The 13,123-nt window shown below is 48.1% G+C and overlaps 1 protein-coding gene across 9 annotated transcripts in view; it reads left to right on the forward strand.

Annotated features, from left to right (window-relative positions):
• JARID2 (jumonji and AT-rich interaction domain containing 2) overlaps window positions 1-13,123 on the forward strand; it is a 232,890-nt gene that overhangs the window by 104,764 nt on the left and 115,003 nt on the right. For all 9 annotated transcript variants that reach the window (XM_055570664.1, XM_055570665.1, XM_055570668.1 and 6 more), the window contains one exon: window positions 2,686-2,821. In XM_055570664.1, the coding sequence (XP_055426639.1) occupies window positions 2,686-2,821 (136 nt within the window). The remainder of the gene's footprint in view (window positions 1-2,685; window positions 2,822-13,123) is intronic.

Consider the following 13,123-nt stretch of genomic DNA (forward strand, 5'->3'; position numbering starts at 1 on the left):
ATTGGGCTTCCCTGGTGGCTCAGAAAGTAAAGAATCTGCCTGCAATGCAGGAGACCCAGGTTCGATCCCTGGGTTGGGAAGATCCCTTGGAGAAGGGAATGGCACCCAAACTCCAGTATTCTTGCCTGGAGAATCCTGTGGACAATGGAGCCTGGCAGGCTTACAAGTCCATGGGGCTGTAGAAAGCTGGACACGACTGAACAACTAACATGCTATCCAGGTAGGTGTCAGGCGCTGCTGCTGCTAATAAGTGAGCGTTAAATGTGTCTTCCTTTGCAGAAGTTTTCCTCTCGCAAGGTTTGTCTGTTTTAATTAGACATCAGTCTTCAGGGTGTTTAATTCTCTCTTTGGAAGGCCTGGAGTCAGGATGAAGACTGTAGTCTGAACAGGAAGCAGTAAATCGTCATAGGAATTTTACATTGAAAGCTATTTTTGGGGCTTTACAGTTTATAAGCTGTGTGTATGTAGGACATAATCGTTTATAATCACGGCCTGGTTTGTTGTGGAGACCTAATTGTTGAGGATAGGAACCTGGGGTGGTGAAGACCATTCTGTCTGGCAGCCTTCCCTGTGTCCTGGAAGGTGGACTTCAGCCCATGAGCATGGACTCTTCCCAAGGCTGAGATGGTCACTCATTTGAAACCAGTATGCTAGAGGCACGTTCACGCACACTCAGGGGACTTGCTTGCTGCCAAGAGTGAATTCATTGTGCTTTTCACCTCTCGTGTAGCTGAATCATTGGCCTTTTTGGCAGGTTGGTTCCTTGGGCTCCTCAAGTGGGTTCTGGTCAGAGCACTTGGTTTTCCTGGTTTTCAACCATGTAGTTGGCCGGCCTCTGGTGACTTGCAGAGTGGTGGTTGAGAAGCTGTGTGCGCGCCTCCTGTCGTGAGGAGGCAGAATCTGCTGGCCGCTTGCAGTCTTCATGTGTGAACTTGAGCACCACCCTGGTCAGTAGATACCTTGGTGCTTTCAGGAGAGCCACTGGGGAGAGAGGGTGTCGTCTTCTCCTGGAGGTCATGGAAGTCTCAGCAGGTGTGAGGCACAAAGGGCACCCCAGGAAAGGTGGAAATCCTGGCTCTTTGCTCCCAGGCCTTCTCTTCTCCTTCTTAAAGAAGATGGAGAATCACTGTCATTCTAGGAAATCCTGAAAGATTAACAGGAGCACAGCTTCCGTTATGTGGGGCTTAGAGACTGTGCGGTTGGATTTCTAAGATGCAGTGTGTGTTTATGCAGAGTTTAGGAATTTACAAGCTGGAGAATGTCTTGGATAATCTACCTCCCTTATCTCCGCGGGAGGAGGCTTTAGTGACCGGCAGTGGCAGGGAGTGAAAACCAGCTCTGTAGGATGTGGCGTGCGGCAGCGCCAGCCCGACCCTGACATATTTGCCTCCTGTTTAAACAAAAGGAACCTGAAGAACCAGAACCCCGCGTTGCTGTTGTTTGGTTGCTCCGTCGTTTCTGACGCTTTGCAGCCCCGCGGACTGCAGCATGCCAGGCTTCCCTGTCCGTCCCCATCTCCTGAAGTCACTATGGTGTTAATGTTTTACTTACTGGCTTAAGGCCCCAAGTACCCAGAAGCCCATAATCCTTCTATCTCTAAATTGAACTCTTAGAAAAATGAAGTCCTTAAGTAGGTGTGTGACTGTAAGGACTACTCAGATTAGCAGATGTCCACAGGAGATCAGATGTCCACTGTAGGCAGATGTCCACAGGAGAGAACCTGTGAGGGTCTCAGGCTGTGGGAAGCAGCTCTTTAAACCTTGAGAGTCTTCTTGCTAGTTCCCTGAAAGAGTTAACTCAGTTGGCGGACCGTTATCAGCCATCTCCAGCCACCTCCGTCTTGACTGGGCCCCGGTCCTGCCCTCTCCCCACTAGTCTGCAGTCTATCTTTGCTCTTGGAATTGCCGGAATGGTCCCTGGGTGGGCTTCTGGTTCTTGGTTCCCCCGTCCTCGCAGCCCGCCCTTTGTCTTGGTCACTGCTCTCTCAAGCGCTTACACTGGATCTGATACAACAGACTGGGGCAGCACTCTTAAATGAGACCTTCGAGACCTGTTACTGTCTGTATTCTTCTTTGAAAAACCACCCCCTGCCACCCCATTTGCTATTCCACCAAGATCCATTGTCCTTTTTCTGCAGTGGTCTCTTTCCCTCTCACTTTTTTTGTGTGTGTGTGTGTGATTTATTCCCTTAAAAGGCCAGTGCAGATCCAGTTTCATTTCTTCTGACTGAATGGTAAATTCCTTGAAAGCAGCACTCACTCCCAACAGCAACATTTTCCAAAGAGCGGGGCATGTGTTTGAGAGGTGCCTGCGCTCTGGAATTGCTCACTTTAAAGAGCTCCAGTACAGTGATGCGTTACGCTCCCTGTTGTGGCTGCCGTAATGCTCTTTTCTAAACTTTGCCAGGATTATAAAACTTCAGTATTACCAGTTAATGACGGGGTTTGGGCACGGGGCGTGTGAAGGGAGATGCTCCTCCAGTCCCGTTACAGCCTGAGGGGTGGCCCTCCAGGACGGACCAGCGCCCTCTCTCTACTGGATGTAGTTCTCACCTCTGGAACCGGGTCTCAGTCACGTAATACTTGCTTGGGATTTTTTTTTTTTTGAAGTTTATTCTGAGTCTTGAACATTTGCTTGCTTTCTTTGAAGTAACGCCCCTCTCCCCGTTCTTCCTTCTTTTCCCAGGATGACAGTGATGGGATTCCGTGGTCAGAAGAAAGGGTGGTACGTAAAGTCCTTTATTTGTCTCTGAAGGAGTTCAAGAACGCCCAGAAGAGGCAGCACGGGGAAGGCATTCCTGGGAGCCTGAAGGCCGTGAACGGTGAGTTGCCGGTTCTGCTGGGTTGGATGCCATTCTGGGCCCAGCCTTGTTTCTGAAATGGATGTGCTTGCTCGCGGCGGCTTGTGCTTCTCAGGCTGGGCCCCTAACGGCAGTTACCCTGGTTGGGTTTTATGGATTCATTTTTCCGCTCCTTTATATGCTGCATAACATAATTGGCACGGTTCCTTCATTAGTCTGTGCCCTGTAGACAAGACCAGGGCTGCGGTCTGGTTTCTGCTGTTTGCTGGGTTGTGTGTAGAGCTGGATATACAGGTTTTTTCGGGAGCATCTGTCTTTCTATCCAAGTAGGAGAGCAGAAGCAGACTTGGATGATCTTGCTGAAATGTGGCTGCTGTTTACAGAGGAAGCAGCGTGAATCTGTGTGCTTGCTGCCCGTCTCGCTGTTTCTCTGGCTTGGAGCCTCCCAAGGCCTGGGCCGGTGGCCTGCGTGGCGGCAGGCAGACAACACAGGCAGAGTTGCTGTGCATCCGGTGTTCCTCCTCCTGGGTGGTTATCAAGTGGATCCCTGAAGCCTGGAGGGAAACTTGCCCCTGTCTGAGTCTGATGTCTCTTTTTGACAGGGTTAGTGTGACTCAGATGGCATCAGCCAGTGAAGACCATTTCGGAACAAGCATTTGGTTACTGTTTATATTTTATCTCCAGGGTTGTGGCTGTGGTAGCAGCATTCCACAGCCTCTCTTGTTAATTTCTTAGTTTAAACATGAGTGAATTGACCATGTTCTGCTTGTGTTTGTTTGAAGTAAGGAGATGAGGAAGAGGAGAACCTATTATTCTTTTTGCGTCTTTGCTGTAATGGTGGAGTAGTAAAATCATGGCACATGGAACCTGGCAGCTTGCCAGGCTGCTGAGTGACAGGTTGATTTTAGGCCGTGGAGTTTTTTCCATCCTGCTTAGCTGTGAGGTGAGTTGTCTGGGAGCCTCTCGCTGGAAGCAGTGCTTCCCAGACAAGACCTGTTGGCACTCTCTTTCCGTAAGGCGATGGCAGGGTTTCCTGAGGCGGCCTTCCTGAATGCCCCTGGGGTCTGCCCTGCCACCCACTCGTATTCTGTCACCCTCTCCTGGTATTGTGTGACTGAAGGCCAAGCCAGTGTGATGGGGAAAGGCCCTTTTTGAATCCTGCGTGTGTGTGTAATCAAAATAATGTGAGTACTCTGTTGCCACAGTGTACTGCTCAGGCCCCCGTTTTGTCATGGGTCTCCTCCAGTGGAAGAAGGCCACTGATTCCTTGACTTCCTGGAATAGAGTAAATCCCTACATCATTTTAAAGAGCACTTGTGGTCAGTCTTGCTGTCGTTGTTTGACACTGAACACACACTGTTCTGCTCTAAGTTTTGGGGAGAGGGTGATTGGGGTGGCCTTTTATTGGATCTGGGTCGTGGTAGAGCGATGGCCCCTGTGGTGTTGGATGTCACTGCTGTGACAAGGCGCGCACTCTCCCCCTGCTATTCAGGAGTGCTGATGCTTTGCTGCTTTTGGAATTTTTTAATAAAAATCAAACTAACTGGGAAAAAATCAGCTTTTAGTACAGAAAGGTAGCCAGGTGTCTGGGATGGAATAGTGGTGAAATTAGGGTAAAAGAACAAAAACTGCAATAAGGCATTCAGGAAGAGACTAGCCCTGCCAGCTAGTTGGCCAGTCGTAGCTCTTGTTTTCATCGGCGTAGTCAGGGCTTGACGATAGTGAGGAAGGAATTTAAGAAAAGCTGGCCTATGCGTCTCTATTGAGAACATTGAAAACTTTAATTCTGTTGCCTTTCACTCTGATAAAGACTGACTTATCTGTTTTCTTTCTTTTTCTTTTAAACGCTCAGACATCGAGGCTTCTGTCTTTCTGGTGTGAAGTTGCTGTGAGCATGCCCTTTTCTGGTTCGTGTTGCTGTTTGTGCAGGCCGTGTTCCAGGACCACCTTTTTGCTGTTCCTCTTACTCTGTTTCGATAGCAGTTCTAAGTAAATACATTGCCCTGTTTTAGAACCTGTGTATGTTTCAAGAAGCCTTTTCTTAAAGGCAGTTAGCATGTTAAACAAATGTGCTTTCTTATTTAGGGGCTATTGGAAAGCATCAGCATCCCAGGTGGCGCTAGTTGTAAAGAGCCTGCCTGCCAACGCAGGGGATATAAAAGACGCAGGTTCGATCCCTGGGTCGGGAAGATAACCTGGAGAAGGACACAGCAACCCACTCCACTATTCTTGCCTGGGAAATCCCATGGACAGAGGAGCCATAGGGTTGCAAAGAGTTGGACAGGACTGAAGTGACTTTGCATGCATGCGTGTACATAACAGAAAGCATGGAAACTAGACTTGTTACCATGGGAATCAGTCCTTCTGTGTAGGTCCCAGAGTCTCAGGGTGCTCTTCCTAAGGGGTGTGATTCAGAAAAAGCCGAAGTAGCAGGCAGCCTCCAAGACTCTCCGGGAGTAATAAGGATTGTAAGCAGTGTTATCTCTGAATGTGTATACACGTGTGCTTCTGTGTCGCTCAGTCGTGTCCGAGTCTTTGCCACCCAAGGACTGTACCTGTACCTGCCAGGCTCCTCTGTCCATGGGTCTCCAGGCAGGAGCACTGGGGGGCTGCCATGCCCTTGAGTGGGCGCTGTGTAATCAGCACCCGTGCGCAGCGCAGTGACCTCGCCTGGAGCTGGGCCTCACTGTGCCTTGCAGCAAGCACTCTCTGGGATTCCTCACTGTGGGCGGGTGAAGTTGAGGGTCATGGTGGGGGGAAGAGTGGTTTCAGTAGTCATGCTTTTTCATTTTTCTTTTAACTACTTTTTATTGTCTCCCATCTTCTCAAGATTGCCTTTCAAAAGCTGAAATAACTGCATTAGTTTAGTGTTAGCTGTGACAGAAAGTTATCTGGTGGTAGAGTTTAAAGCAGTCTAGTCCGGACCCCTCGCTGGGAAGTGTGATGGGAAACAGGATGGGACAGAGGGGACGGCAGGTACCTGCACCCCATTTCGGGGGTGGGGTGGGGGGAGCTTCTGTCCCCTGTGCTCCCTTTCTCGTGCTTCACGGCATGGGGGTCATGGGTAGTGGGGTCCACTTCTGAGACCCGTGGCATTTGTAAGGGCAAGAAGACGTTCTTGTGGGGGCTGTTTGAGGATTTTCTGTGGTCGTGACTCGGATGGCGCACGGTTCCTTGTAATGCAGTAGCAGAACTGCAATTACAGTTCAGGCCACGCAACTTTGAATCCAGTACTGATTTTTGAACCCAGAATGGAAGAAAATGACACCTTATCCTTGCAACAGTGGTATGAGAATGATGGTGTTTTGTTTTACCCCTGTATTTAAACAAAGATGTTTCAGAATTACTGGTTTTGCCAGAGTTTCCTGGGAAAATAACAATTTTAAAACGATTAGAGTTCACAGAATGGGCTTGACATAATTTTTATCTAATTGGGAAACGAATTGACATCACTTCCGTGAAATCACGGGCATGCTAGGATGATAAACAAGCAGCCCCCTGCCCTGGCCTCTTCTGTGAGGAACGTGGGGGCACTGTTGTCTGCTTAGAGGGTACACACAGCAGCTTGCCTGGGTGACTGAGCTCAGCTGTCCCACTTCAGCAGGTCTAGTAGAACAGTAAGCTGAGCAGACGTAAGACAGTAGTTCAGTTCAGTCGCTCAGTTGTGTCTGACTCTCTGCAACCCCATGGACTGCAGCACGCCAGGCTTCTCTGTTCATCACCAACTCCTGAAGTTTACTCAAACTCATGTCCATCGAGTCAATGAGTGATGCCATCCAACCATCTCATCCTCTGTTGTCCCCTTCTCTTCTCACCCTCAGTCTTTCCCAGCATCAGGGTCTTTTCCAATGAGTCAGTTCTTCGCATCAGGTGGCCAAAGTATTGGAGCTTTAGCATCAGTCCTTCCAATGAATATTCAGGACTGATTTCCTTTAGGATTGACTGGTTTGATCTCCTTGCCGTCCAGGGGATTCTCAAGAGTCTTCTCCGACACCACAGTTCAGAAGCATCACTTCTATCTAAGATTTTATGTTATAAAATCTGTGTTTGCCATCAGTTTTGCTTTTGTAGTCTATAAAGTGACAAGGGATGAATTTTTTTTTTGTCTTCCTGGAGGTGGTGCATGTGAGTCTGGGACAGCCTGGTGGGTTGTCTGTGTAGGAATTGCACCCTAGGTGACAGCTTGTTGGCTGTAGCCAGGCTGCTGGGGAGGCAGCGCTCAGATTTCTTCTGGATGCGAGCCCTCTGTGTCCTCTGTGCTGGAGATGGTGCCACTTTTCCCGGCAGTAATAAATTGACAAAAGCTTCAGAGAGCCTGGCAGAGGCCTTGGGCTCAGCCTCGGCCACTCTTTGAGGGCCCTTGGCCCTCTGGGCTGAAATTAGGGACATTTAAATAATAACATGCTACACACATAATGAGTACACATAATTACACAATCAGGGAGGGGAGCTATTACTTGTCTTTGAATTTCATTTACTTTCTATAAATTTCATCTGAAATCCAGCAAACCCTCTGGCCAGCTAAAGCATCTTGCCTAGATTTAAGGGAAACCGGGTCTTTGTTCTTGGCAGCCGACAGTAGGTGCGATAGCCAGAGCTTGTATTGCATGCTTGCTCTTCGCCAGTTGTTTATTGTTTCAGCGCCTTACCTGTATTTTGCTCATTTAATCTTCAGAACTCACCATTTTATAGTAGAGGGAACTACGTTAGGGTGATCAGCAATTTGCTTCCCCGACTAGTTTGAGACAGAGCCAGGATTTAAACCCTGGCTTTCTGCATTGAGCTCCCCTGCTTATAATCACCACTGAAATAAATAGAAGTCATTTTGAGACCTCCTGTAAAGATAGGATTCCAAAAATATGAAATCGTAGGAGTACTTTTTTTCAAATAGCAGTTTCTTTCGAAGGAGATACTGTGAAGTCTTTCATGAGCAAGGCGAAGTCAGAAGAGGGGGCAGTTCAAGTATTTATTCACATGAGGGTGGTTCTGGGCTTTATTAGCATTCGTTATTGAATTGATAGTGGAAATTAAATAAAAAAACTGCATTCCTCCTGACTAGTCACTCTCCTGCACGCAGATACATTCATTATTACTTTGTGTAATAATCTTCACCTAGGGATACAGATTTGTAACATTAATATTGTTGTTGAACCAGCCAACTGGCAGAGGGCTGCCAGGCATGTCAAGGATGTGGGGAGACAGGGGCGTTGGCCTTGCTCGCGACAGCCGCCCATTTGTAGCCGAGGACCAAAGGTAGAAGGGTGGATAGGGACCCCGTCTACAGCCGCACCGCCCTTATGTCTTTTTTAAAAGAGTAGAGTTTTCATTAGACTCTCTTAAAAATCTGAGTTTACTGAGGTCTATGGAATGAAACATGGGCACAGCTCCTGCAAATTCAGTTTACAGGATGAGATGAAAAAATGACTTGAGTTAAAATCAAAGCCAGGGCACCTTGTCCGATGAATGAAAGTTTCTTGTTGGGCATATTTGAAATAAATGCCGTGGTTGTACGTCTACCTTCCCCTGTCCTGAAGCTCTCAGATCTTGCACTTCTCAAGATAGTCCCTGTTTCAACAGGAAAAACAATTTTTCCCTGCCTGGTGGTGGTGTTTTTTGTTGTTCAGTCACTAAATCATGTCTGGCTCTTTGTGACCCCACGGACTGCTGCACTCTAGGCTTCCCTGTCCTTCACTGTCTCCTGGAGTTTGCCCATTCATGTTCAAGTTGATGTCCATCGAGTTGATGATTCCATCCATCTCGTCCTCAGTCTTCCCCCTTCTCCTCCTGCCCTCAGTATTTCCCAGCACCAGGGTCTTTTCAAATGAGTCAGTTCTTTGCATCAGGTGAGCAAAAGGTTGGAGACTTAGCTTCAGCATCAGTGCTTCCAATGAATATTCAGGGTTGATTTCCTTTATGATTGACTGGTTTGATCTCCTTGTTGTCAAGGGATTCTCAAGAGTCTTCTCCAGCACCACAGTTTGAAAGCATCAGTTCTTCAGCACTCAGCTTTCTTTATGGTCCAACTCTCACATCCGTACATGACTACTGGAAAAACCACAGTTGGGCTACACAGATCCTTCTGCTTTTCCAGATGAACTTCTGTGGGCAGCAGTGCTCTTGGGCAGTGAGTTAAACTTTCTCTTAACAGTCCAGTATCTGAGACTTTTCTCACCTGGGTCCCCTGACAGCCCTGCTTGGAAACGAGAGCTGCCTGCGGTGAGGGCAGATAAAAGTCTTGAAAACAGCCTACATTTATTCTTTGTTTAAAAACAAAGCTGCATCTGTCTTGGAAAAGGGGACAGTTGAGAAGGCGTCATTTCTTTCTCGTAGGTGTTCTGTCGTCAGTTTGTTCGTGACCCTGAGTAATGCAGATGGGATATTTCTGGATAGCGCTCCCATCTGATCAGCACTTGATAGGGTTCTTAGTACGTAGGAGGTATTGTGAGTAATAAAGTGGAACTGAAGTTGCTTATTTTGGAGGAGTCAGAATAGCTTATTTTATCTCATCTAAGATGTCATTGAGTGATGCATTATTTTATGAAAGGAAGGAAAAAATGCTTCTAGTTATAAGTGTAAGCCATCATAATTGTGAGGTGCTTTCTAACAGAAAAATGTCTGAGACTTGGTATCAGCGAAGCACAGCAAAATACAACAAAATGCTTTAAAAAATCAGAGGTGCGTGTGACCAATTTGGTGTCAGGCTAGCAGGGAGGCAGGTGATGTAAAAGACCCAGTGTTGAGCTTCCGGGAAAAGCTCCCGTAAAGAAGTTGCATTCTGACAAACCTTGAAACCGAGGGCTGCAAGGGCTGCAGGGCGGGTCAGGGTGGAGAGGGCTGGCCAGGAGGAGCGATGTCAGTTCAGCAGGGCACGTGGCAGGTTGTAGTGGCTGGCCTGCTTGCCCTGCTCTGGCCCCAAGGCAGTGGCGAGCCTGCCTGGCTGCAGTTAGGGACGGTGAGAGCCGGAAGGGACTTCTGGAGGTATAGAGGTCAGCCGCCTCATTTTACAGAGGAGGAATTTTGAACCTTGCTGATGAGCTTAACTGGAAGGAATGAATGATGCCGAAGACTCATCGGAACCAGAAATCCATTTTAAATGATGGCGAGACACCAGGCTTCCCAGTTGGCAGGGCCATGTGCGAGGACTTCATGGAGAGGGAAGGAGGGCTGTGCCTGTGGGGGTCGCCGCGTCTGCTCCTGTTGCCCGGCACGAGTGCATGCCTCTGGCAGTTCTGCAAGCTCCGCGCTCGCTCCCATTACCTCCCAGGCCTCTTGGCTTGGACCCACTGGTAGGAGGAGGAGCGCAGCTCACAGGTGTCACCTCGGGGGCACAGGCATGTGATGTCTGAGTTTGAGAGAGTCCCGCCGTGCTTTCCTGCCTGTCCCTGTCCTTAGAGCAGCCACCTTTGAGATGTGTTGAAGGCCAGAGGATGGGAACCTGCTGTTCCCATCTGGGATGTTCTTTAAGGCTCTTCCTCCCACTAAGAGTCTGTCTGGTCAGCGCCTCCATCTGCGCACCAGAGTCCCCTTTTCTCATCGCCCCAAGGACAGCACTCTGGACAGTATTCCTCCTTTCTTTGTCCTTTATTTACTTCTTTACTAGATCATTCCCATCAATAGACAGAGCATGTTGCATTAATAGTGTCTCCCATTAAAAATAAGCCCTCAGATAATCTTATCTCCTTTGTTCTGTTCATTTGTGTTCATTCATTACTTTATAGAATTCCTCCAAAGAAAGTGTTCCAAGTCTCTTTCCCTCTGTTACTTATATTCACGTTAATATTCTCTCCCTGCCCGTTCTCTTTTGAATCCTTAGAGTCGGGTCACTCACCAAGGCTGATGCCCAAATCCAATTACCAGTCAGTGTGACGTAGCCGCCCACTTGGCTGCGTTTGACATGACGCGTCTCGCCTGAACCCTAGTTGCGTGTTCACCTCCCAGACTTTTTTTCGTGGGTGGGTCTCGTGCGCTTGGGGTGCACCAAGCCAGCTCTGTATCCGTTCACTCTTAGGTTCTCCTGCCTTGCTAGTCAGTGAATGCACATTCCATTCTTCTAGTTGCTTTGATCAAAAGCTTGGAGTTACCTGATACTTCTCTCTCTCTTCTTTCCTCCGGATTTCACAAAACCTGTTCATTCTAAGCTCACAGTATCTTCTGAAATTGATTTTGTACCACTGCCACTGGTACACCACCTCTGGTTTGGGCTGAGACTCCTAAAGCTGTCTTTATGAAGCTCTTCTGCCTTTTCCCCTCTCTAGGCAGCAGTCAGTTCTTTGTAAGCAGGAATCGGCATGTGCCATGTCCCGCGTTGTGCCCCCATCTCTCAGCGTGGAAGGCAGACATCCTTACCCTGGACGCCGGATGTGGTCCTCCTGCATCTCTCTGGTCCTGCCTGCCTGTCTCTCCCTCACCCCCGTCTCACCTAGTCTAACCTTCCTGCTGCGTTTAGCAATGTACTCTTGCCCCAGAATTTTGTGCTTGCTGATGCTTCTATTTAGAATACCTGTGTGACTTTAAGTACTTTGAGGTTCAGCGTCTTGGTACTGGAGATTCTTCAAGCGTCATACAAAAATTGTGCCTTTGCCTGTTGCCCTTTAGCTCCCGACCTTGTAATGTTTTTTCTGCGTCGACTCTCTCCCTGCCTGGCATTGCATTATTTGTTTATTACAAGCTCTCTCCCTGTAGTAGGTGGTGAGTTCCAGAAGGGAAAATCTTCATCCGTGTTGATGGCTGCTGTGTGCACAACTCCTGGGTGCTCTGTAGAGCGAGTGCTCACCTACACACTGGCTGTATCCCCGCCCCCTGCCCATCACCCCTCAGTCCCATTGTGGACATGCTCCTCTCTGTTCAGGGTTTTCCAGACTTCATTTTTGAAATGGCATGGACCTTGACCCCTAAGCCCCTCACCCCGGATCACAAGCCGTGTTGTTTCGTGTTACCACAACGCAGAGTTATTCATAATTGTCATGTGTTTATATGTCTCATCATCATAATTCTTGGAATTGGGTCACCCCTTTACCCTTTCTTTCTGAACCACAGTTGTTGAATGCTTGCCTAGGTACAAGATACATTGATTGGTAATTCTAATTTAAAATTGGGCTTTCTTAGGAAATAAGTTACTGCTTTTAATTCTCATAACAGTGTTTTACTATTATAACTTTGCAGGTTTGTTTAGTGGGCCTCATATATGGAAAGCAACATGTGTAAAGCTACGTAGCTGAGAAGTAGTTAAGTCAGGATCTGAACCCAGGACTCCTGAATCCAGATCTTGCCCCCACCTTTAAAAAAATAAATAAATTTGAGGCAGTCTTTACACTCTGTGAAATCGCCTCTCTTAGTGTGCAGTTCAGTGAGTTGCCAAATGTACATACCCCCATGTGTTTAGTGCTCCACTGTTGATCCAGGACTTTTTCCAATCCCCCCAGAGAATGGCCCTTCCAGTTCATTTACTTCTTTAAAGAGTGTTCGCAATTGGTGGTTTGTCAGCCTGGCTGTCTCTGTATTTAGAAGCTTTTATGATTTTATATGAGTTTGTGACCTTTGCCCAGAATGTGCCAGCTGCTGGACAGTGTCTGTGGAGACTTGAAGGTGCCTCAAAGCCAGAGGCACACGTGTGTCCAGTGAGCAGCTCTTGGATGTCTTGAGCTTGAATAGGGACCCCATGGTCGGACCGGCTCACCATCTCATGGTGGTACTCGTGGAGTCAGATTCCCCACCCTAAACCGGCATCACAGTTTTTGTCTGAGCTGCCGTGCATGCCCAGACCTAGTGGGATTTGAAAAGCTTGTTTCTCATCGTCTTCCGTGTCGCCCTTCTCTTGTGCCACCCCCACTGGCCCCTTTGTGGCACTGTTTTTAGTCTAAGAATACTCAGCCTTGATGTTAATAGTTCAAGACATTCTGGAACTTTCGTTCAAGACCTGGCTTTTCTCCAAAAGCAAGCTAAAGGGGCGTCTGTAAGTCATGTTCCTTCTCTGCTAATACAGTGTGTTTTCAGTGAGAGTTCTTGTGAGGACCCCCATGACCTGCCTGGTGGCCGTGAGGATGCAAAAACTTGCAGCAGCAGCATGGTGGGATGGCCGATTTCTGTCTGTTTTCTTGTGGCTGTGGTGTAAGTCTGTGTATTAGTCATCTAGTGCTGCCTGAAGACAATACCACAGACTGGGTGGCTTAAAAAAGACAGAACTTTAATTCTTAAGGTTCTGGAGGCTGGAAGTCCAAGATTCAGGGTTCCAGTCACTTCAGTTCTTGGTGAGGCCTTGCTTCCTGGCTGAGAGAGAGAGTGCTTTGGTTTCTTCTCTTCCCCATTTTATAAGGACACCACAGC

The sequence above is a fragment of the Bubalus kerabau genome, chromosome 3, assembly GCF_029407905.1.
Source record: "Bubalus kerabau isolate K-KA32 ecotype Philippines breed swamp buffalo chromosome 3, PCC_UOA_SB_1v2, whole genome shotgun sequence".
NCBI classification, from domain to species: domain Eukaryota; kingdom Metazoa; phylum Chordata; class Mammalia; order Artiodactyla; family Bovidae; genus Bubalus; species Bubalus kerabau.